This window comes from Gekko japonicus, unplaced genomic scaffold (assembly GCF_001447785.1).
Source record: "Gekko japonicus isolate JY-2015 unplaced genomic scaffold, Gekko_japonicus_V1.1 scaffold1426, whole genome shotgun sequence".
Lineage (NCBI taxonomy): Eukaryota > Metazoa > Chordata > Lepidosauria > Squamata > Gekkonidae > Gekko > Gekko japonicus.
The window spans coordinates 362,850-385,651 of NW_015175402.1; the positions used below are offsets into that span (position 1 = coordinate 362,850).

At 44.3% G+C, this 22,802-nt stretch overlaps 1 protein-coding gene across 1 annotated transcript in view; it reads left to right on the plus strand.

The window, feature by feature from the left end:
- SEC16B (SEC16 homolog B, endoplasmic reticulum export factor) overlaps positions 1–22,802 on the plus strand; it is a 94,537-nt gene that overhangs the window by 65,471 nt on the left and 6,264 nt on the right. Inside the window, exons 17-18 of the mRNA XM_015425708.1 lie at positions 14,735–14,848; positions 17,570–17,639. Of these exons, the coding sequence (XP_015281194.1) occupies positions 14,735–14,848; positions 17,570–17,639 (184 nt within the window). The remainder of the gene's footprint in view (positions 1–14,734; positions 14,849–17,569; positions 17,640–22,802) is intronic.

Consider the following 22,802-nt stretch of genomic DNA (forward strand, 5'->3'; position numbering starts at 1 on the left):
GACGTCAGACTGAAATTTCCAGGATCTCCTCAGGAACCTTTTTTAAAGATGGGAGTGACATTAGCTACCTTCCAGTCCTCAGGAATGGAGGCAGATTTTAATGAAAGATTACATATTTTTGTCAGGAGATCCACAAGTTCACATTTGAGTTCTTTCAGAACTCTTTCATGTATGCCATCTGGGCCTGGTGACTTATCATTTTTTAAGTTGTCTATCAGTTGTAGGACCTCCTCTCTCGTCTCCTCAATCTGTTTCTGGTCTTTCAACACCCCTCCCGAAATAAGTGGCTCTGGAGTGGGCAAGCACTTCTCATCTTCCACAGTGAAGACAGAGGCAAAAAATGCATTCAGCTTCTCAGTCATTTCCCTATCATTCTTCAGTACTCCTTTTACCCCTTGATCATCCAAGGGCCCCACTGCCTCCCTGGCTGGTTTCCTGCTTCTAATGTATTTGAAGAAAGTTTTATTGTTGGCCTTTATGTTTTTTGCTATATGCTCCTCATATTCCCTTTTTGCCTGCCTGATCACAGACTTGCATTTTATTTGCCACAGCCTGTGTTCCCTTTTATCAGCCTCACTGAGACTAGCTTTCCACCGCTTAAAGGAATCCTTCTTACCTTTTACAGCTTCCATTACTCTCATGCAGGCTTTTTTCTGTACCTATTTGTGCCTTTCCTAACCTGCAGTATATATTTTTTCTGAGCTTCTAGGATTGTAGTTTTAAATAGTCTCCAAGCTTCCCCAATGGTTTTGACCCTTTCTACTTTTCCTTTCAGTTTCCTCCTCATATCAGAGAAGTTACCCCTTTTAAAGTTAAAAGTGATTGTGTCAGTCTTTTTGGGCAACTTCCTATTTATACAGATGTTAAACTCAATAACATTATGGTCACTGTTCCCAAGCGGTGCAATCACTTTTACATCTCTTATTAGGTCTTCGGTGTTACTTAGGACTAAATCCAGGATCGCCTCTCCCCTGGTATGTTCTGTGACCATCTATTCCATAGCACAGTCATTGAGAGTGTCTAGAAACTCAATCTCTTTTCCCGACTTGAACACATATTGACCCAATCAATGTGTGGGTAGTTAAAATCACCTATTACGACACAGTTATTTCATCTAGCTGCTATCTTCAATTCATTCATCATATTATAATTCTCCTCTATCTTTTGATCTGGTGGGTTCCTTTTGGGCCCACTATATCAACCCACAGCATTTCCAGAAGCGAATCCAATTCTCTTACCCTCTCAATCTTACTGGACTGATTGAGTTATTCCCATCCAGTATCAAAGTGGCATACAGAAAACTCTCAAAAGGGGAAAGTCCAAGGAAAATTTATAAGTAGAATTAATCAAAATCTGCAGTAAAGGAAACTGGATCAGATCACCGAAACATGGGAGTTAACTGGAAGCCCTGTCTTTTTTGCGCTTTGGACACTGTGCAGATTTTGATTAATTCTACTTATAAATTTTCCTTGGACTTTTCCCTTGTGAGGATTTTCTCTATGCCACTCTGATACTGGATGGGAATAATTATATTTTTGTATTTAACATCTTATATGGAATATCAGAAATAGTACATTATAATAACACTTTGAGTATATATAATCACTTTTTACTTTTGCCTTTATTATAATAGCACTGTATCTCACAGTGGTTGTTTTTGCTGCTAAAAAGCAGGGCAATCCTAAGCAGAATTATACCCTTCTGAGTCCACTAAAGTCAGTAAGCTCAGAACAGTGTAACCCTACTTAGGATAGCTGTAATCCTAAGAATACTTTCCTTGGAGTCAGACATGAGACTTGTTTCTGACTACCTGTTTAGGATCACTCCCCCAGTCATCTAATCTCCCTTAGAGGGGTTGTTGTAAGAATAAAATTAGGGACAGGAAAAACATGTGTGCTACCAAGACCTCCTTGAAAGAAAGATGGGATAAAAAGTAAAACAGGTGGAAGTTACCAGGACAGGTACAATGGAAGCCACATATGGCTTCTCAGAGATATGATAAAGCACTACCAAGCAGCTTGGGAAATTCCTGGAGATCTGCTGGTGGTTCCTGGATAGGGCAGAGTTTTGGGAGGGGAAGGAGTTTAGTAGGGATGTGATGTCACTCTAGGACTTCTGTTTCTCCTAGACTCTGATGTACCATACCACCCACCCTTCAAAGCTGCCATTTCCTCCTGGAGATCACTATATTCTGGAGATCAGTTCTAATTTTGAAAGAACTACGGGCCCCACTTTGAGGCTGATAATCAGGGCAGGTTCCAGCCAGGTTTCCGGGCAGAAAGTGCCTAGCCCCCCCCCCCGCCACTGTTTTCCCTCTCACACCTCCTTGCCCGTCTGCCTGGGTTCTCCCCCATTGCCTAGCCATCTGTCCTGCCCCCACACACTTGCTCATTTTCTAGTCCTCCCAGTGCTCATCCACAATTCCCTGACTGTGCTGGGTGGTGCATGCAGCTGGGAGTGTGGGTGGCTAAAGAGCCAATGGGCGTTAAAGGAGGTGAGTGGTTGGTGGTTGGTGGCAGTGGGCCCCACCAGAAGACTTGGACCTTGGCAGCTGCCCCACCTCATGGTATGCTGATGCCAGCCCTGTTGGTAGCGTTGCCAGATCTCCACAACAATCCAGCGAGGGGTAGGAGGGAGCCTTCTGGGAGTGGAGTGGGGCTCCACCTCCAAACAGTGACATTGCATGGTGATGTTCCCAACACATTGGTGTCACATGGAAGTGATGTCATCACATTGGGGATGTCGCACAGCAACACTCTAGTTTGAGGGCAAAACTCTATGGTAAAATCGGGGTCAAACCATAGAGTTTTGCCTTTAAACCAGAGTGTCACTGCACAACTTCCCTGATGTGATGGCATTACTTCTGTGCGATGTCATCATGTCAGGGATGTCACCGTGCAATGTCCTTGTTTGGGGGCGGCCGGCAGAAGCCCACAAAAGTGGGGGATCCCCCACCCCTACCTGGGGAATGGGAAACCTACCTAGGTACACTCAAATAGTAGCCACAGTTATGAGCATGTTTACCTGCTTAAGTGTGCCTTTGACAAGGGCTGGGGAAAAATTCAGCTGGAGAAAAATTCAGAAGAAATGAAAGCTATGTAGGAAATGACATGAATTATAGAAGCAGCGGAGGTTTTAAGTAGCTAAACTTGGCACAGGCCAATTTGCTGTTTCGTCTCTAATGCATCATTTGGTGATGATCACATTTGCCTAATTTATGTTTCATCGATACACAAGCAAATCTACAGGAGCGGCTGCAAACCTTTCAGTTTGAGAAGCTGCCTTGGCATGTACCAGGAAGTGCATCACTCCCAAGGAGTGCATGACATGAATAATCCTCCTCATAATTTGCTGAATTTGAAAAGGGTTGTCACAGGTTTGGTACGTATTGCAGTATAGAGGAGCCATTTAGCAATCACAGGCAGGGAACAAGCTTTGTTCCATATGGAAAGTGCTTTTTTTTTTTTTTTTGCAAACAACAGATTTGCATGTAAGATTAAAGTTACAAGAATAAACCAAGCTCTTAAGGTTTCCATAACTGACTGCAAAAAGAGAAATATGGGCAGGTAAATGCAATTCCTGTGCCAGCTGTTTTAGACCCAGCCTTATTTCATAGTTGCAGTGTGATTTACAGTATTTTATACTTATAATAAAGAATGGTCTTGATCCAGCTCTAGTAACTCCCCCCCCCCATAAAACTGCTGTTCCTAAATGGAGATACGAGTCCCTCTCCATTAATTTAAAATGGATACACATGACGCACAGTTGTATAAAGTGTACATGGATCCCCATAATCTCCATCCGAGGACTGTGAATGCTGTAGCTCCCAAAAGGAATAACACCCCATTACAATACGAATGCATGAAGCTACTCCAGTCTGTCAGACTCTTGGTCTATCAAGGTCAGTCTATCTATCTTGACTGGCAGTGGCTGTCCGAGATCTCCAGTAGAGGGCTTTCACATCTTCTGCTTTGTGATCCTAATTTAACTGGAGATACTGGGGATTGAACCTGGGATCTTCTGCATCTCAAGTATAGGTGCTCTACCATTGAGCCACTGCCCCTTATTTCAGCTGTTTTATACAGAGTCAGACTCTTGGTCTATCTGGGTCAATCTGTCTCCTTTGGCTGGCTGGCTCTCCAGTAGAGATCTTTCACATCACCTGGTACTTGATCCTTTTTTAACTGTAGATGCTGGGGATTGAGCCCGGGACGTTCTGTATGCAAAGCAGATACTCTGTGACTGAGCTGTAGCATCTCCGCACTATGGGATGCTATGCAAGAAGTCAATGCCATAGCAAGATCTAGCTAACACACAATGTATTATTTATATTGTGAAATTATGGCACTCACATAACTTTCATGAAGACTAGATTCCCTTTTTATCATTCACCATTTAGCACATAACTTTGAAAGACTGTCCATAAATGTAAGTGGCTTTTAGACTTCATAAAATGTTATGTGAGACACTAGCGGCAAGATGTAAATAATGGGTTGGACCCAGCACAAAATTTCCGCTTGTACTAGAGCTCTTGCACAAACAGAAATGTGAGAAAAAGACTATGGCCCCGTTCATACGAGCCCATTTGGGCCGGGAGCGGGACGGAACTGGGGCGGAGCAAACAGGCGCGATCTCACCTCAACATCTGGTGAGCGTGCCGTCTCCGTCCCTGATCCGGCCCAAATGGCAATACCCCGCTGCAAAGACGAACCACCTATCTAGGGCCCCTGCCACACGGCAGGGAAACGACGAGGTAAAGCGCGGCTAAATAGAGCCGCTCCAAAGTTGAGACGCTGCGGCGGGATCCCACGGATCCCCTGGCCGCAGCGCCTCTTCTCCCCGGCAAGAGCAGACGCCGGGGAGGACGAGCCAGATGGGAGGGGGAGGCTGCCGAACTTGGCTTCCTGGACTAAATCAAGTTTATTGAATCCTCTCGCTCCGTTTCCACTTGTGCAAGATCTTGTGCAAGTAATTTCTGGGCATTGTTGTATATAGGGAGGAGAGTGCTAGGCGTTGCAGAAGATCCTGTGCAAGTGGAGCTGCCCTCAGTTGTTTTATGCTTCTGCGTGTGTGTTAGTGGATCCAAGCCATTACACCGTATATGTTAGCCAGTTCTTTTTACATTTTACTGACTTGTTCAAACTCTGTTTCTCTTGCTACACTGCAGCCTCCTGTCAATCTGTACTGAAGAACGTTATGCAGATTTTAAAATATACTTTTTTAGTTTTAAAAAGGCCAAAGCATCATTGATCCATGCTTTAAGCATAGAAAAAAAAAAAAACCCCACCCACCCCTGGTTTGTTTTTAACAAAACCTGGTCGGATTAGGCAAGGACCACCTCGACTCATCTTGTTCCAGCTGAGTATTTAATCCATCACCAGCCTCATACGGGAAGATGAAGAGGATGTGTGGATGTAATCCCCTTGAAGCTGGCCCTGATTAGATAAATTTTGTGTCAGGATCCAGAGACAGATTAGGGGTCCTGTTGGTTTAACATCAACCTGGTTGTTGAACAGACACCCTGGTAGAGCTAACAGAGGTGTTCTTGGCCAAACTGAGCAAGTGTTTGAGGTGCCTAGGTTTAAAATACTGAGCAACATCCATGCTGAAATTTTTCAAATCCTCGTTGTTTGGGTTTGTTTTCAAGCTGCTTCTGATTCTCTGTTGCTTCGTTAGTTAACTTCCTGTTCATTGGTGGTGCAATGGTATACTTGAGTGTGTTTGGAATCAAACCCTTTTCACTTGGAGGGAGGGGGGAAAGAGAGAGAGAGAGAGAGAGAGAGAGAAGGGTATGCTTTAATTACTGCAGTTCTCTTGGATGCTTGTGCTGATTAGGGTTTTTTTTTTTCATTTTCATGGCACTAATATCGTAATTGTGCCGTTAGGGTGGTTAAAATATTCAGAATTAATGAACAATCGCATCTGCTGAAAAAGGAAAAAAAGGAGTAATTAAAGTCTCCCGTGCCCTGCTCAGGTAAAGGATCCATTCAGGAGTGCTGGGGAACTTCTTGGGGTACCAGAATGGGCTGAAAAGTGATTTTAAAGGGATAACAGTCTTGGGGGGGGGAAGGCATTTGTGGCTTACTTTTCAGTAAGCATAATTATAGGATCTTGCCCTTGGAGAGCTTTTTAAGGAGAATGTATTAAATGTGGCTAGAGCCCCCTTTGGGAGCCAGTGTGGTGTAGTGGTTAAGAGCAGCGGACTCTAATCTGGAGAACCGGGTTCGATTCCCCCACTCCTTCACATGAAGCCAGCTGGGTGACCTTGGGTCAGTCACAGCGCTCAGAGCTCTCTCAGGCCCCCCCCCATAAGTCTAGCTCACCTCTAAAAGAGTTAGAACTTCAGGCTGCCGGATAATCTTTGGATCTCTTTGCTGCACCACACACAATGCCATACAATAATTAATTAATTAAAAGCCCCCTTTGTTAGTTCCACTTGCAGGTGAATACGTTAAAAGCTTAGCTATTGTATTCAAGGCCAGACGAGATGAGTGTGTTGGGATTTCCATATATGGAACTTCTGGTAATTCGTAAAGCTGAATTCTCAGGCATGTGGGATCCCTGCACACTTGGGAATTCAGGTTAAAATGTGCTGGAAGCTTCAGACATAGACCTCCCGTTTGGCCCTCAGTTTTCCAATTATATGGTATTGTTTTGCTTCCCCTAGCCAATCCCTGAGGGGCGACATATACATTCCCCAGACTCATCAGTCAATCCATTCCTCCTGCCCATGCTCATAAAGTGGCTCTGGAGGAGTTAGATAGACTGATGTCCACAGGTGGATGGTACGTTGTTACAGAAGGTTCAGCACATCTGAGAATCTGGAGCATCTGCAAAGCGACTAACTTGGATGCTCTTTCCATTTTGTACGAATCCTTAGCTGAGGAATTATCAAACTGTTAGCTAATTGTCTAACATGCCGTTCCTGTCAGAAATAGCACGGTCTCAGAGGGAACGTGTATTTACTTTGCAATTCAGCTTGGTCAATACACACCTGCTCTCTTTGGCAGAGACACCTTGTATAAATTACTGTGGAAAATTAGCCCTTGATTAAAACCACTCTCTTTTGAAGCCGGGGGATGATAACATAACGAGTTGTTGAATTCTCTTGGATCTGTGTAATAATATTTGGATGCTACTTTCCCCTAATTTAGAGGAGGGCAGGCTACAGCTGACACCCCAGTTCAGTCCCCAGCATCTCCTGTGAGAAAGAATCCAGGGCTGCGGAGCTAGCGAAAGCTTCTCTTCCCCTGAGAACCTGGAGAGTTGGTAGGCAATACCACACTAAATGCACCTGAGCACCAGAGATAAAAGGAAATACTACTTTGCTCAATGACTAATTGAATTGTGGATTCATTGCCAGTGGACATAGTGATAGCCACTAGTATAGATGGCTTTAAAAAGGGAATTAAAACATAGTCATGGAGGAGGATTGAGCAAACGTCAGAGGACGGCGGAAGACAGGAAGGCCTGGCGTGATCTGGTCCATGGGGTTGCGAAGAGTCGGACTCGACTGTGCGACTGAACAGCAACATGGAGGAGGACAGGTCTGTTATGGATGAGGGGCATCTGCCTTCAAGGAAAACACACAGAGAATTGAGAACACTGCTATAATATCCCATTTGGTGTCCTTTGGAAAAGAAACCCACACTTCTACTGTGGGAGAGCAGAGAAAATTGAACACTTCTGTCAAAGATGGTCGACGGATGGAAGGTCGGACCAGAACCAATGGGTTGAAATTAAATCAGAAGAGTTTTCAGGTAAACATTAGGAAGAACTTCCTGACAGAGTGGTTCCTCCGTGGAGCAGGCTTCCTCGGGAGGTGGTGGGCTCTCCTTCTTTGGAGGTTTTCAAACAGAGGCTAGATGGGCATCTGACAGCAGTGCTGCTTCTGTGAACTTGGGCAGATCATGAGAGGGAGGGCAGGAAGGGTTGTCTCAGTGCTTAGTTCTCGTGGCCCTTTCTTACACGCCCAGGGAAATGCTGATGGACACTTTGGGGTCAAGAAGGAATTTTTCTCCAGGCCAGTTTGGCTGGAGATTCCGGAGTTTTTTTGTCATCTTCTGGGCATAGAGTGGCCGTCACTGGGGGTGTGGAGGGGAGGGACTTGTGAATTTCCTTCATTGTGTAGGGGGTTGGACTAGATGACCCTGGAGTTCCCTTCCAACTCTATAATTCTATGATTTTTACTATCTTCAGATGTCTGCCATAAAGGGCAATGGGGCCAAATGTTATAGGATTGGGTAACAGAACTTTGGCTGGCTTTCTAGAGATTCTGCCCAGAGAGGGGATTGGCTCCACAGTCATATGCACACCTGGGAGTGGAAGGGTTAAAACAGCCTGTCAGTTTAAAAAACGGTGTTTGGAGTGTAGACTGTGGAGACCTGCGAAAGGATTGGAAAGGAACCTCTCTCCCAGCCCCTGTCATACCAAGCCCATTCTCACTGGAAGAGGGTGGGAATGCAGAAATCAAGGTAACAAGTCTTCAGGTCTCAGATAGCTAGAAACTGCATCCTTTGCAAGCTGATGTTTCCTAGCCTCATCTGCATTGGTTTATTTTGAACAGAATGCATGTTAGACAAATAAATTTGTTTGCTTTAAAGGTGTGTGTGTGTGTTTGTGTGTGTAAGAGAGAGACTGCACTGTATCTTTATCAATTTGCTTCGCTGCTGAGTTAAGCAATGCATATCTCCATTCTTTTTTTTTTTTTTTTTTTTTTTGGTAAACAAATTTTATTTTCTCAGGAATACAACATATAAAACATTTCATTCTATCAATTGTCTACCCCATTCCCAGTTCCTCCCCTCCCTCCAATGGCTTCCCACAATGCTTCCACCCCTGCTCCAAATTACTTCATATCATCAACAATATCAGTTTCTCATCATTACAATCTAAAGATAACATCGTTTGACTTAATATTGATCTAAACATATTAAGTTTTGTTTCACATCCCAGTTCTTTTCCAGATAAATTTTAAAATCATTCCATTCTCCAAAAAACTCATCGTCTTCTTTGTTATTCAGTTTTTTTGTAATCTTATCCATTTGTGCCATGAACAGAACTTTTTGTATCCATTCTTCAACCTCTGGTACCTTTTCCGTCTTCCAAAACTGAGCATAAATCATTCTCGCTGTCACTATCAGGTACCAGAGTAAAGTCTTTTTAGTCGTATTGACTTCTTCCATTTTAAGTCCCAAAAGCAGAATTTCCGGTGCTTTTTTAAAAGAACATTTCAATATTTTTTGCATTTCATTGTGGACTTTTGTCCAAAAGTCTACAGCTTTCTCACAAGTCCACCACATATGATAAAATGAGCCCTCATGCCTCTTACATTTCCAACATTTGTTTGACATATTTTGATTCATATTTGCAATTTTCTTAGGTGTCATGTACCACCTATACATCATCTTATAACAATTTTCTTTAACATTAGTACATGTCGAGATCTTAATAGAATTTTTCCACAAATATTCCCAGGTTTCCATAGCCACTTCCTTATTCATATTAATAGCCCATTTTAACATTTGTTCTTTAACAGTTTCATCTTCAGTATACCATTTTAACAACACCTTATACATTTTAGAAATATTTTTTCCTCCTCCACTCTCCCAAACCTTTTCAATTTCATTTTTTTCCTCTCTAAAACCATAGTTTTTTTTGTCAGATCTAAAAAGATCATAAATCTGCATATATTTCAACCACTCATATTCATATTCAATTTCATTCTGCTTTTTCATTACCCACTCTGTTCCCTCTTTTTTAATTAAATCTCTATATGGCAACCAGTCTCTACCTCGCTGTCTTGAGTAAGATATCAACACTTCTACTGGTACAATCCACAATGGTCTTAAGTCACTCTGGTACTTCTTATATCTTGTCCATACCATATACAAAGCTTTTCTCACCAAGTGAAGTTTAAAAAAACTGTCCATTTTTATCTTGTCATACCATAAATATGCATGCCAGCCAAATCTACAATCATGCCCTTCCAACCCCAACAATCTGTCATTTTCAAGCTTCACCCATTGATCCATCCATGTTAGACAAACCGCTTCATAATATAGTCTAAGATTTGGCATTTGTAGACCTCCTCTTTCTTTGGCATCACAAAGTATTTTCATTTTGATCCTTGGTTTCTTGCCTGCCCAAACAAATTTTGACAACTCTTGTTGCCACTTGGCCAACAAATCCGTTTTATGCAGAATTGGTATTGTTTGGAACAGGAACATCAAACGTGGTAGGACATTCATTTTTATAACTGATATTCTTCCCATCAGTGATAAGTTCATTTTATCCCATTTCTTAAAATCTTGAGTCAGCTTAGTCCATAATTTCTCATAATTATTCTTATATAGGTCTATATTTTTTGCCGTTAATTCAATTCCAAGGTATTTTGTTTTTTTAACTACTTCACATTGTACCAGTTCTTGTAGTTCCACTTGTTTTTGTTTGATCATGTTTTTACATATAAGTTTTGTTTTATTCTTATTTACGTAAAAGCCGGCCAATTCTCCAAACTCCTTTATTTTTTGAAAAAGCAATGTCAATTTTTCTGTTGGGTTTTCCACCATAAACATTACATCGTCTGCAAATGCTCGATATTTGTATTGGTGTCCTTTATGTGTCAAGCCCTTTATTTCTTGATCGTACTGTATTTTTTGTAAAAGTATTTCCAATACCCAGATAAATAATAACGGTGATAACGGACAACCTTGCCTTGTTCCTTTCTGTACTTTGAAGTTATCTGTCAGTTCTTTATTCACATTTATTTTAGCTCTTTGTTCAGAATAGATAGCTTCAATACAATTTCTAAAATGTTGTCCCGCTTCAATCTTTTCCATCATCTGGTGCATAAAATTCCAATTAAGATTGTCAAAAGCTTTTTCTGCATCAACAAACAGAAAAGCTACTTCTTTTTCTGGGTGCTTTTCATAATATTCAATTGCGTCCATTACTATTCTTACATTGTCTCTAATCTGCCTTTTGGGTAAAAAGCCCGCTTGATCTTCAGAAATTACCGTTTGTAAATAGTTTTTCACCCTTTCTGCAATAATTTTTGCAAAGATTTTATAATCGTTGTTCAAAAGAGATATTGGCCTGTAGTTCTTTACATTTGTTGAATCTTGTCCTTCCTTTGGAATCAAAGAAATAATTGCTTCTTTCCATGAGTCCGGCACCTTTTTGTTTTCTCTTATTTCGTTGGTTAAAGCTTCCAGGACCGGGGAAATTTCTTCTTTCATCTTTTTGTAGAATTTCGCTGTAAATCCGTCCGGCCCAGGCGCCTTCCCCAACTTTGTCTCTTCTATTGCCTTCATCACTTCTTCTTTTTGAATTGGACCATTTAATAAATCTTTGTATTCCTTACTTATTTTTGGTAGTGGAATCTCCTTTAAATATGTTTTAATCTTCTCAAGATCAACTCTAGTTGTTTGGAATAGTTTAGCATAATACTTGAAGAAACATCTCTTTATTCCATTAGGATCAACGAACTCTTTTCCATCTTCTATTATTTTGGTTATCATTCTTCTCTCTCTTCTAGCCTTAAGTTGCCAAGCTAAGTATTTTCCCGGTTTGTTCGCCCCTTCAAAAGATTTCTGTTGTAACTTCTTTAAATTCCAATACATTTCCTGATTCCAAGTCTCATTCAGTTGTTCCTTCAGCAACTTTAATTCTTTAATAATTTGCTTTTTTCCAGGCTTCTTTTTTAATTCCTTTTCTTTCTGAGCAATTTTTTCTAACACTTCTGTTTGTTTTTGAAGTTTTTCCTTTTTTTGCTTCACGTTTTGCGAGATGAGAATTCCTCTCATCACCGCTTTATAAGCATCCCATACAATCTGTATCGGTGTTTCTTTATTTAAATTTTGTTGAAAGAATTGTTTCGTTTCTTCCTTTAACATCTCAATTACCGTTTTCTTATCCAACAAGTCTTCATTAATCCTCCACAGAAAGGGTTTTTTCCTTTCTGTGGAACTCCATACCACCGGATTGTGATCTGAATTACATCTTGGCAAAATTTCAGTCTTATGTGTTTTCATTGATAATTCTTCAGACATCCAAATCATATCAATTCTGGAAAAAGAGCAATGTCTATTGGAATAAAAAGTAAAGTCTTTCTGCATCGGGTTCCATTTCCTCCAAACATCTTCTAATTTTTCTTGCTTAACTAATTCAAAAAAATTCTTTGGCAATTTTCCGCTGAATTCGTTGTCCTTTTGTGGTTTTCTGTCTAGACGATCTATTGTCCCATTAAAGTCTCCGGCCATAATAACTTGCTCATAAGTCAATTGTTGTAATTGGTCAGTTATATCCTTAAAAAATTTTTCCTTTGCTCCATTGGGTGCGTACACGTTGATCAACAATGTTTTTTTCTGCTGAATCATTAATTCCACACCCACGTATCTGCCATCTATGTCCTTAAAAATTTCTGTAGGTTGTAACTCCTTCTTCACATATGTCACAACTCCTTTTTTCTTGTTTGAGGCCGCAGAACAAAATTCAATTCCAAATAAAGCATTCTTTAAATATTTTATATCCTGTTTTCTAATATGTGTTTCTTGCAAGCATATCACGTTGCATTTCTGTTTCTGTATCCAATGATTGATTCTTTTCCTCTTGTTTGGTGAATTTAATCCATTAACATTCCATGACAACAATTTGTACTCCATTATGCGTTTTATTTTAAAGTTCTCCAAAGACGTCCGCATTGTCCGCCTTAAATTTATAAAAGTCCATCATCGATCTGATCTGAATCCTCCCACCTTGATACGTAAAGGATAAACCTTGTGGAATCTCCCATCTATATCTGATGCTCAAAGCTCTGAGTTTGTCCGCCAAGGATTTATACCTTTTCCTGTCTTGCAGTATTGTTCTTGGGAGTTCTCTCATCACCATAATTTTGTTTCCCTCTATTACAAAAGGGACGTTGAATTGCTTCTTGAATATCTCCTCTGTTATTGATCTTGTTACAAATTGTACAATTACATCCCTTGGTAAATTCTTCTTTTCTGCAATTCTGGAGTTCACTCTATAAATCAAATCAAAGTCTGAGTCCATTGACCCTTCCTCCTCGCCCAGAAAAGCCGTTATCACTTCCATCATTTTTTCTTTTAAGTTCTCATTCTCTGTTTCCTTAATGCCTCTGAATCTCAGATGAGTCTGCATCCTTCTGAACTCCATCATTGTCTCTGATCTTGTAATTTGTTGAGTCAAAGAATCTTGTTTCTCTTCTATTTTTTGTATCTTCTCCTCTGTCTCTGTAGTCTTGGTTGCATTTGCTTGAACATCCTTCTTAACTCCTTCCATTTCTTGCTTGATTGAAGTTATTTCTGTAGTAACCAATTCCTTCAATGCTGTTATGTTCTTCTCTTGGACTTCTTCTAGATGTTTCAGATGAATCTGAGTTTGCTTCTCCAGTTGGTCCCCCAATGTTTTTTCTATCTGCTCCCCCATGGCTTGTATTGCCTCTGTCATTCTCTTCTCCATTGCTTCCATGGAGGCAAGCGTTTTTACAGTTTTTAAAGGCTTCAATCAACTTTTTTCTCTCCGGAATCGGATTTCTGGGATTTACTATTCATTTTCCGCTCAACCGCTTAATTCAAATTGACTCCAAACTCAGTTCAGGTAAGCGGCACGTTTTTGTTATCTAGCACGTTCAAAACGGGTTTCGCATTGTTTCTTTTAACTCACAGTTGTTGTCCTTCTTCAAAGAAGTCTGCTGACGAAGAATTTATGCCGGTAATCCGGCTCGATCGGCCACTATAGAGTTGCTTGGCACTTGCCTTCTTCGTGGGAGGAGGTCAAAGCCCAATTCAGCTTCTTCCGAAGCTGGATTACGCCAACCTCACACTCCCTCTAGGGCGCTGCTGCCTGCTTGTCCCCCCCCCTCGCTGGGGAGTGATGCGTTGGGCTGTATATTGCCCAAACTGTCAAAAGTGGCCGTCGCTCGCTTCGCACGATTGCGAAACGCTTCAGTCCTCCATCTTAGCTAGACCGGAAGCCAGCAATGCATATCTCCATTCTTGGTGACCCCAAGCAGAGGGAGGATTTTGGAGAGAGTAATTTAATCCTGGGGTGGTGGCAGATTCCATACCACAATGTCCCCAATATCTCAGAAAGAGTTTTGGGGAGAACAGGGAGGAATCCCTTGAGAGATGTGTTGGGCACCTCTTGGCCCCCTGCTGTCTGGAAGCAAGAGCTGAAGAAGGAGGGGGAATCCCTGCTTGGAGTCATGATAAGATTGGACCATGACATTGGTGTCTAAAGGGAACCTTCAGTGGAAGTAAGCTTCTGAATACCAGTGTCAGGAGGCAACATCAGAGGGAAGGTCTTGGCCCTTATACCTTGTCCATTGGCTGTCCTGAGCAACTGGTTGGCCAGTGTGTGAAACAGGTTGCGAGACTAGATGGACCACTGATCTGATCCAGCAGGCCTGTTCTTATGACCATCTCATCCAATGCGACTTCCTGTGTTCCCAATATTTACAGTTGCATGGCAATTAAGATATGAGGGTACTTCTGGATGCTTTCAGAAGAACAGTCCTTGCCGTAGAGACATCGGGAAGGCCATCTGTGGTATTAATGGCTTTTGCTAGAGCTAGACATGAGTGCGCTCCCCCCTCCCCCCACCCCTTTGTTTTTCAGATCTTTCTTTTGCTCAATATTGTAAAGAGCTCTCAGGGTCACTATGCACACCAGTAATTAAATCCAGCCATTCTTCTTTTCTCCCAATGGCACAGCTGGCAGAGCGGCTGAAACTCTCAGACCCACGGCTGCTGGAGAGGCCCGAACAAGATGCTTCTTTAGAACCAGATTGGCTCATGCAGCTCCGAGCCCTACATCAGCAGAGCGAGGTGAGAATTCTGGGTTTGCCCCTTATGTTTATTTCATTGTCTCGGAATATCTGTCGCCTGCCTATCTGCAAAGGGACTCCAGTGTGCTGATGCATTGGCTACTCTGAATAAACAGACGGGGTAATCCAGTGTGCCAAAGGAACAGATTCTGGCTGGAAATGCATCCCATTTAAATTAAACAAAGTAAGCAGTCTTGGCTTATTTTTACAAGGGCTGTAACCGGGGGTCATTTCGTAGAAAAAGAGGTGCAGGAGATCTTTAGCATAACTCATTAGCATAACTTATTTGCCACACCCCCTGACATCACCGGAAGTGTGTCAGAAGGCAACACCCACCGCTCAGGCTCCACTGGACTGTTTTGGATTGCTAGCTATTGGGGGGGGGGATGTGCAGATCTGACCTCGCAGAGGAGGGAGAGCTTGTACATGAAGGCGGGCCGGCAGGGGGCTCTGCAACTTACCTGGCTGCTTCTTGCTCCTCGTGGCCCGACTGAGGGCTTCTGGGAGCAGGGGGCAGGGCTTGTTGCATGTGCCCATCCCCTGGGCTCTTACTGCCGGAGCTCCGCTCCTGTGCGCTCCCGCAGGAAATGACCCCTGGCTGTAACACTAGGGTACCCAGCTCTGGGTTGAAAAATACTTGGACATTTTGGGGGTGGAGCCTGGGGAGGGTGGAGTTTGGGAAGGGGAGGGTCTTCAGCTGGGTGCAGTGCCTTAGACTCCACCCTCCAAAGTAGCCATTTTCTCCAGGGGAACTGACCACTATTGTCTGGAGATCAGTTGTAATAGTGGGAGCTCCAGGCCCCACCTAGAGTCTGGCAACCTGAGGCTGCAGCTCTTGCTTGGAGAACTCCTGGAGGTTTGGGGGCAGTGCTGGGGAAGGCTGGGGTTTGGGGAGGGGGCTCAGTGGGAGTGAGGCCATGAAGTCTGCCCTCCGACGCTGCCATTTCCTCCAGGGGGATTCATCTCTGTAGTCAGGAGGAGCTGTCATTTCAGGAGAATGCCAGGCCCAGTGCTGAACTTGGCAACCATGCCAATTTAAGATTGGGCGAGACTGAACCATTACCTGCTTCTTGATTTGTTTGATTACTGTATAACATAGTGGGGATTTCAACCTGATGGACAAATGTGGTTTTGTTCTCCCCGGGGACACTCCTGGATCAGGTGGGGAGGCATGTCCTGAGGTTCCATGCATGCCAGGCAGACATGAGCCCAGTTTAGATTGGGGCCATAGGATGTGGAGAGAGGGGGCTCAGGCTTTCCCCCAACCCGAAACAGCCCTGAAGAAGAGTTGGGTTTTATATATGGCTTTTTTCTACCCTAAGAAGTCTCAGGGTGGCTTACAATTGCCTTCCCTTCCTCTCCCCACAACAGGCACCTTGTGAGGTGAGTGGGGCCGAGGGAATTCTGAGAGAACTGCAACTGACCCAAGGTCACCCAGCAGGTTTCATGGGGAGGAGGGGTGGGGAATCAACGGGTTTAAATTACATGCAGAAATTACATGTGGGTTTAAATCACATGCAGAAAGGTATCGGCTGGATATTAGGAAAAACGTTTTCACCGTCAGAGTAGTTCAAAGCTGGAATCAGCTGCCTAGAGAGGTGGTGAGCTCCCCTTCACTGACAGCTTTCAAGAAGAGGCTGGACGAATATTTGTCAGAGATGCTTTAGGCTGGTCCTGCATTGGGCAGGGGGTTGGACTAGATGGCCTGTATGGCCCCTTCTGACTCCATGATTCTATGAATCATGATTCTATGAATCAGATTGGTTCTGCAGATTAGAGTCTGCTGCTCTTAATAAGAAGAAGAGTTGGTTTTTATACTCTGCTTTTCTCTACACTAAGGCGTTTGAGAGCGGCTTCCTCTCCTCACAAGAGGCAACTTGTAAGGTAGGCAGGGCTGAGAGAGTTCTGAGAGAACTGACTGGCCCAAGGTCACCCAACAGGCCTTATGTGGAGGAATGGGGAATGAAACCCAGTCCTCCAGATTAGAGTCTGCTGCTCTTAACCGCTACACCAAACTGACTCTCCCAGGGGAGGAGGGACCATTTGCTCTGTTGGGGGTTGTACCTGTACTGTACTATACATTACATTTCCATCATGGGTCAAATAGCACCCCCCTGGGCCTTTTCAGGCTGGGAAGACTGCATGGGGTAGGAAACGTTAAGCTCCCCGTATCCACATGCTGTAGTTACGATCTGAACTGGGCCCACGTGTGCCTGGGAAGTATGGAACTCAAGAATACACTTTTGCACTTCACCCGAGACTATCTCCTGGGGAGAATGTTGGTGGGTAGCTAATTTTCTTCCCTCTGATCACTAGACCACAATGGCAACCTCAACAATTGCCCTGTATGGCAATGAGCAGGCAACAAAGTGGTACTCAGTTCAGAGGGTGTCGTTCATTCATTCAGCACTCTCAGAAACAGAAAACCTTTATTCGGCATAACACAGATAAATCAAACAAAGGAAAAAGTTAAAGGGTAGGTACAAGGAACAAATTCAGCACTCTGTGCTTTTCTGACAAGCAGATAACCCCTCCCTCAAATAAATCCTAACAAAGTTTGCATTCACCGTGTCTTAACAGTGATTATTCCATAGCCTCATCTGTGGTTCGCTCCAGGTATGACTTTCATCAGCTTGCCCTACAGGCTACTCTGCTTGGCTGCAGGATTTGTGTAACTTGTTTTTCCCCTCCCCCTCCCCTCTCATCTATTGATTGATTTAAGGAGGAAGGGAGTCTTCCTGGTGCTCCTTCCACCCAGCTGGAGCGTGTAGGAAACAGTGGATCGATACCAGGTAAGGGAGCAAAGGTGCCAAAATGGTGTTTTGTTAGCAGAAGGCGATGTTCTCAGGTGCCTCAGATGATGTTAAGAGAAGATTTCCCTTCAAAGGCTTTGCCGCAGTCCTGTACACACTTCCATGGGAAGGAGTCCCGTGGAACTCTGGAGGCCTTACTTTTTAGTAGACAAGCATAGGTTCAGTCTCCAAATGGATCACATTGTATTAAAAAGGGATTAGTCCTTGGCTGCCTCTCAAAGCCTTGTTCTTTTCCTCCATAAAGTGGAAGGGATCTGACTACGTGAGTTCTTTCATGTAGGGCTGCTATGCACAAAATCCATAACCCGGCCTTACTGAAAAGCTGTGGAACACTACATGCTCGTGTTTGCAGCCCAATTCTGTGTACATTTACTCTGAAGTAACCCGCAGTGACCTGGATGGCTCAGGCTAGCCCAGTCTCATCAGATCTCGAAAGCTAAGCAGTGTCACATCTGGATGGGAGACCACCAAGGGAGTCCAGGGCTGCTGTGCGGAACCAGGCGACGGCCAACCACCTCTGTTTGTCTCTTGCCTTGAAAACCCCTACGGGGTCACTACAATTCGGCTGTGACTTGACTGCATTTTACATACACAGTCCTCCGCGAATTCAGTGGGGCATACTCTCAAGTCAGTGTGCAAAGGATTGCAGCCTTAGTCAGACGAGTGGTCCTTCTAGCTGGATGTTTTTAACTGCCCTATTCAAATTCTAGGTAATTGTGAAGGTTTCAACAGTGTAAGGTCCTAATACGGTACCTTTCGTTCCCAGTTGCTTACTCCCAGTCACTTCATGTTAAAAAAATATATATGTTTGGGGTTGGATTCCACTGCATGCTCAAGGGAGGGGATTTTTTGCCAATTTCCCAGTCCTGTGACAGACCTTCAGTTCTCCCCTCCTGTGATGATCTGACCCTCCTTGGTCAGCTGGAAGCAGTATTGGGGGGGGGGGCAAGTAGGAGAGGAGAAGCAGAGGAGCTGTGTTCCCCTGACAGAAATCTATACGCCAACCGAGATTTTCTGCAGGATCCAAGCCTTGGAATGGATGCCAATAAGTATCTCGCATCTGTTTCTATTGTGTAAAGCTATCGAAAAGTTTGTATACCATAATGGATCCTCCGTGTTCAGATGCTGTAAACCTTTTTAGTGGCAGATGCCAAAATAATAGGGGTAAGCATTGCTTATGCACAGCTTGTGAGTTTCTAGAGGTTGCCCTTTGTTGGAAACAGAATTCAAGCCTAAGGGGCCAAATGACACCATATAACCCCACACACACACACACAATTTGGTGCTTGCAGGGAGGTGTTTGCATAACTTTAGGGCTTTATGTGCTCAGAATAGTCCATGTGCAGCTCCAAAGCTATACAAATAACTTCCTACTGGGGCCATTTCAGCTTGGGGAAAACAGTGTGGTGGTGGTCGGGAAGCCCCTCTTCCCCCCTTGCTCCAGTTCTGAGTTGAATCAGGCTCCCGCTGATTTTCTAAAAAGACATTCCCCACAGCTGCTGTGTGGCTGCAGGGAGAGTCAGTCATGTCTTGTATTGTGTAGTTTGGTCCTAAGTGTGTTTTTCTTTTATGATCCAGTTCCCATGTCCTTATTTAATAGCTGTCGATATTGCTGTTCAAAATGAGAGCTTGTTTGCTGTGTTGATTGCCGCATAATTCCCCCTCCCCCCAAAAATGTGAGCAGCATTAATGAAAGGCTCCGATGTTCAAAGGCAGGGCATGTTACCTGCTTGGCCCACTTTTGGGGGTTCTTGGCATAATACTGTACCCATACCCATTATCTGAGCCCACCCCCACCCCACCTTTTGCTGCTAGGTTGTTTCTTGCCAAGCAGTCCTCAAATTCTGGAGAGGCTCAAATATCACGTTAAGAAGTGAGCAGGTTTGAGCTGGTTTGTGCTGTAGGTGTAGAAAAGGGACACTAATTCAGCAAGGCTGATTTCCATTATGGAAATTGCATTTCTACTGTGGCGTGCAGTTTCCTCAAACACGTCTTCTCTGATTCTGTGTGATTTACTTTCCAAGGGCAGTGGGGGATTTGTCAATGGCTAGATGTAATCTCTTGTACAAACTAGCCAGGGGGTTATTTGTGAATATAATATATGCATGCATGCACACGATATATGCGTGAATGCACAGTCTACTGAAACCAAAGGGCAGCACCCGTAACTAGATCCAGATTTGTATCCAATTGTAAACAGTTGTTAACATCTGCATCTGGATGCATATTAGATGCACATGCAATTTACATCCATGGTTCCTAAAGCAAGGATATCCAAGTCTCTCAGCCACATTTCAATGGATGGTTGAAGACGGAAAATAATACCGTGGAAGGGGCAAAGTTTCATACATGCTTTCTCATTTCATTTGTCTCTCACACTCCTTCTAAGGAGCTCATAACAGTAGCAGAGAAATAAGGACTTACACAAAGTCACCCAAGCTTCAACGCTTAGGAGTAATTGGAAGCTTGTTTTTTCCCAGAGGGTTGCCAACAGGCCTGGAGAAAAAAATGTCTTGCCCCTTTAACTCAGGTTCAGTGGGACGTTATTTACCATGTGATATCCTTTACTCTTGTGCCATGAAAAGTTTCAGGTGTTCATAACCACACGTTAAACCTCTATTCCAAGGAGAGGACATTTGTCCTCCAGGACAGGTGAGAACCCTGCTTTCACACCCTAGTCCACAGCAATCAGACTGTTATTTTTGAGGCAGTGCATGCAAAATCCGGGGCTTGGGTACTTCTAGCTAAGGGCTGGAGGAGGAGGAATTCATACCCCACCCTTCATAACCCAAAGAAGTCTTAGAGCGGCTTACAATCCCCTTTCCCTTCCCACAACAGACACCCTGTGAGGTAGGTGGGGCTGAGAGAGCTCTTTTGAGAGCTGCTCCTGAGAGAACAGCTGTGAAAGTATACCAGTGAGTTCACTGAATGTCTAATAAACCTATGTTGGTCTCTCTAATCTGCTGTTCTTCAGGATCCACTTCTTGCTGATACTTTTTTTCCAAGCAGAAAAAGCCCCCTCAACCCTCTTACCATACTTAACACCTTCCTGTAGGCCGTGGAGTATTTTTTTGGTGTGAATGGAGATAACCGATTGCTATGCTTCTTGGTCGATCAGTTATGACCACTGCCTGCACATACACACCAGTTAAGTGTCCCACTGAATTAAATGAGATTTACTGCTGAGCAAAGCCACTTGAAATTGCACAGGTGTGATCCTGGCGGGGTGGAGTCGGAGTTATGAGCTTGGGCATGGGTTCCCATCCCAGGCCATTCATGGGTTTACCTGTCGACCCTGGTTTCAGGTGATTAGATCTCATTCTCAGTATTCTGAAAATGGGGAATAATACTGGCCTTTCCCCACCAAATTCCAGGTGTGGCTCCCCATTCTGAGCATGAACAGAATCAAGGCTGTTTGGAGGATCCAGGGCAACATCCTTCTAATCACCTGCCACTCCTGCACTCAGCTCAGTACCAGCCTGGCTTGGACCAGAGATTGCAGTTCCATCCTGGGTCTGACCATCCTGTAAATACCACTGTTGCCAGCATGGAGAGTGATCCGCCGGGGATTAGTCAAGGTTCCTTTTCTTCTCCAGGAGGACTTCCCGATGACCTCTCCTCAAATCAACACCAGCCATCAGGTAAAGAGGCCTCTCACAATGATCCAGGGCAGTTTGTGTGTTGGTTATCATTACCTGGTCTCAATCTGGAGAGTATTTATTATTAATTAATTTGATTTTTACCCTGCCGAGGCGGGCTCAGGGCGGCTTACAAAGAAAACAACAAATAAAACAATATAAAATACACAAAGTTATTAAAACCATTAGTATGATGATGGTGTTGCAACTGTAATAAAGTGCACATACCTCCACTACTGACGGGCTCAGGCTGGAAAAAAAAGCTGGCACAGGGCAAGGATGAGGCTCCTTATCTAAATGCCTGATGGAAGAGGTCCATTTTTGCAGCCCTGCGGAACTGTGAGAGGTCCCGCAGGGCCCTGATCTCATCTGGAAGCTCATTCCAGTAAGTTGAAGCTGCCACTGAAAAAGCCCTGGACCTGGTCGATACCAGCCTGGCGTCCTTGAGACCGGGGTGGGGGGGCCGGCGATTTTGCAACCCGGAACCTCAGTGCTCTCTGGGGAACATGTGGGGAAAGGCGGCCCCTCAGGTAGGCAGGTCCCTGACCATAAAGGGCGGTGACGCGGCGGTAGCAAGCGGCAGCAGCAGGACCAAAGGAGTGATCCCCCGTGGCCAGCGGCAGGAACAGCGGGTGGCTGTCGTGCAGCGAAGGCGCGCAGTGACGTCATCCACGGGCACGGCGGAGCCGGAGGGACGCAGCTGGGACTGAAGGAGGACATTGAGTGCGCGCCGGACCGCCAAGCACCAGAAGAAACATCCAGCCAGAAGACTGCTGGGAATAGAGCCAGCCGGACCGAAGGACATCAGCCTCCACCTGGGTGCCGGTAGGCTGTCCCACTCCCCAGAACAATGTGGCCTAAGTTAGGGGATAACGTGATTAGCACCTCCCTACAGCACGGGCTGGTGTGGTCTCGCATAGGGAGACCCATCAGCAGCCTGGCCACCCGCACTTTGCACCAGCTGCAGCCTCCAGAGTTGCGGCAAGGGCAGTCCCATGTAGAGAGCATTGCGGTAGTCTAACTTCGAGGTGACCATTGCATGGATCACTGTTGTCTAGAAGTTCCTGGATGATGGGGTGGGGGGTGATGAGGCAGTTGGGCCTTGTCTCTCCCCCCCCCCCAAGTTCTGTTCTCTGCTCTTTTTCCTGCCCCCTGTGTGGCATAGCATACTATAGGAGGAGAGAAGAAGGTCGACAACTGAATAGGTGGGAGAAGTCATACTTGCCTCATCCCCTATGCGAGAGGGAACTTCCACAGGGCAGTAACCTATGCCTGTGTGGGTAATTTACACGTGAAAGGATAGTCCAATAAAGGCAGCCAGGACCAACTTTCCACTGCCACAGATTCCCTTCTCACCATGAATCATCTTCAAGTATTTCAAGGGCTGTCATATAGAGGATGATGTGGAGCTGTTTTCTGTTGCCCCAGAAGGTTGGACCAGAACCAATGAGTTGAAGTTAAATCAGAAAAGTTTTCGGCTAAAGATTAGGAAGAACTTCCTGAC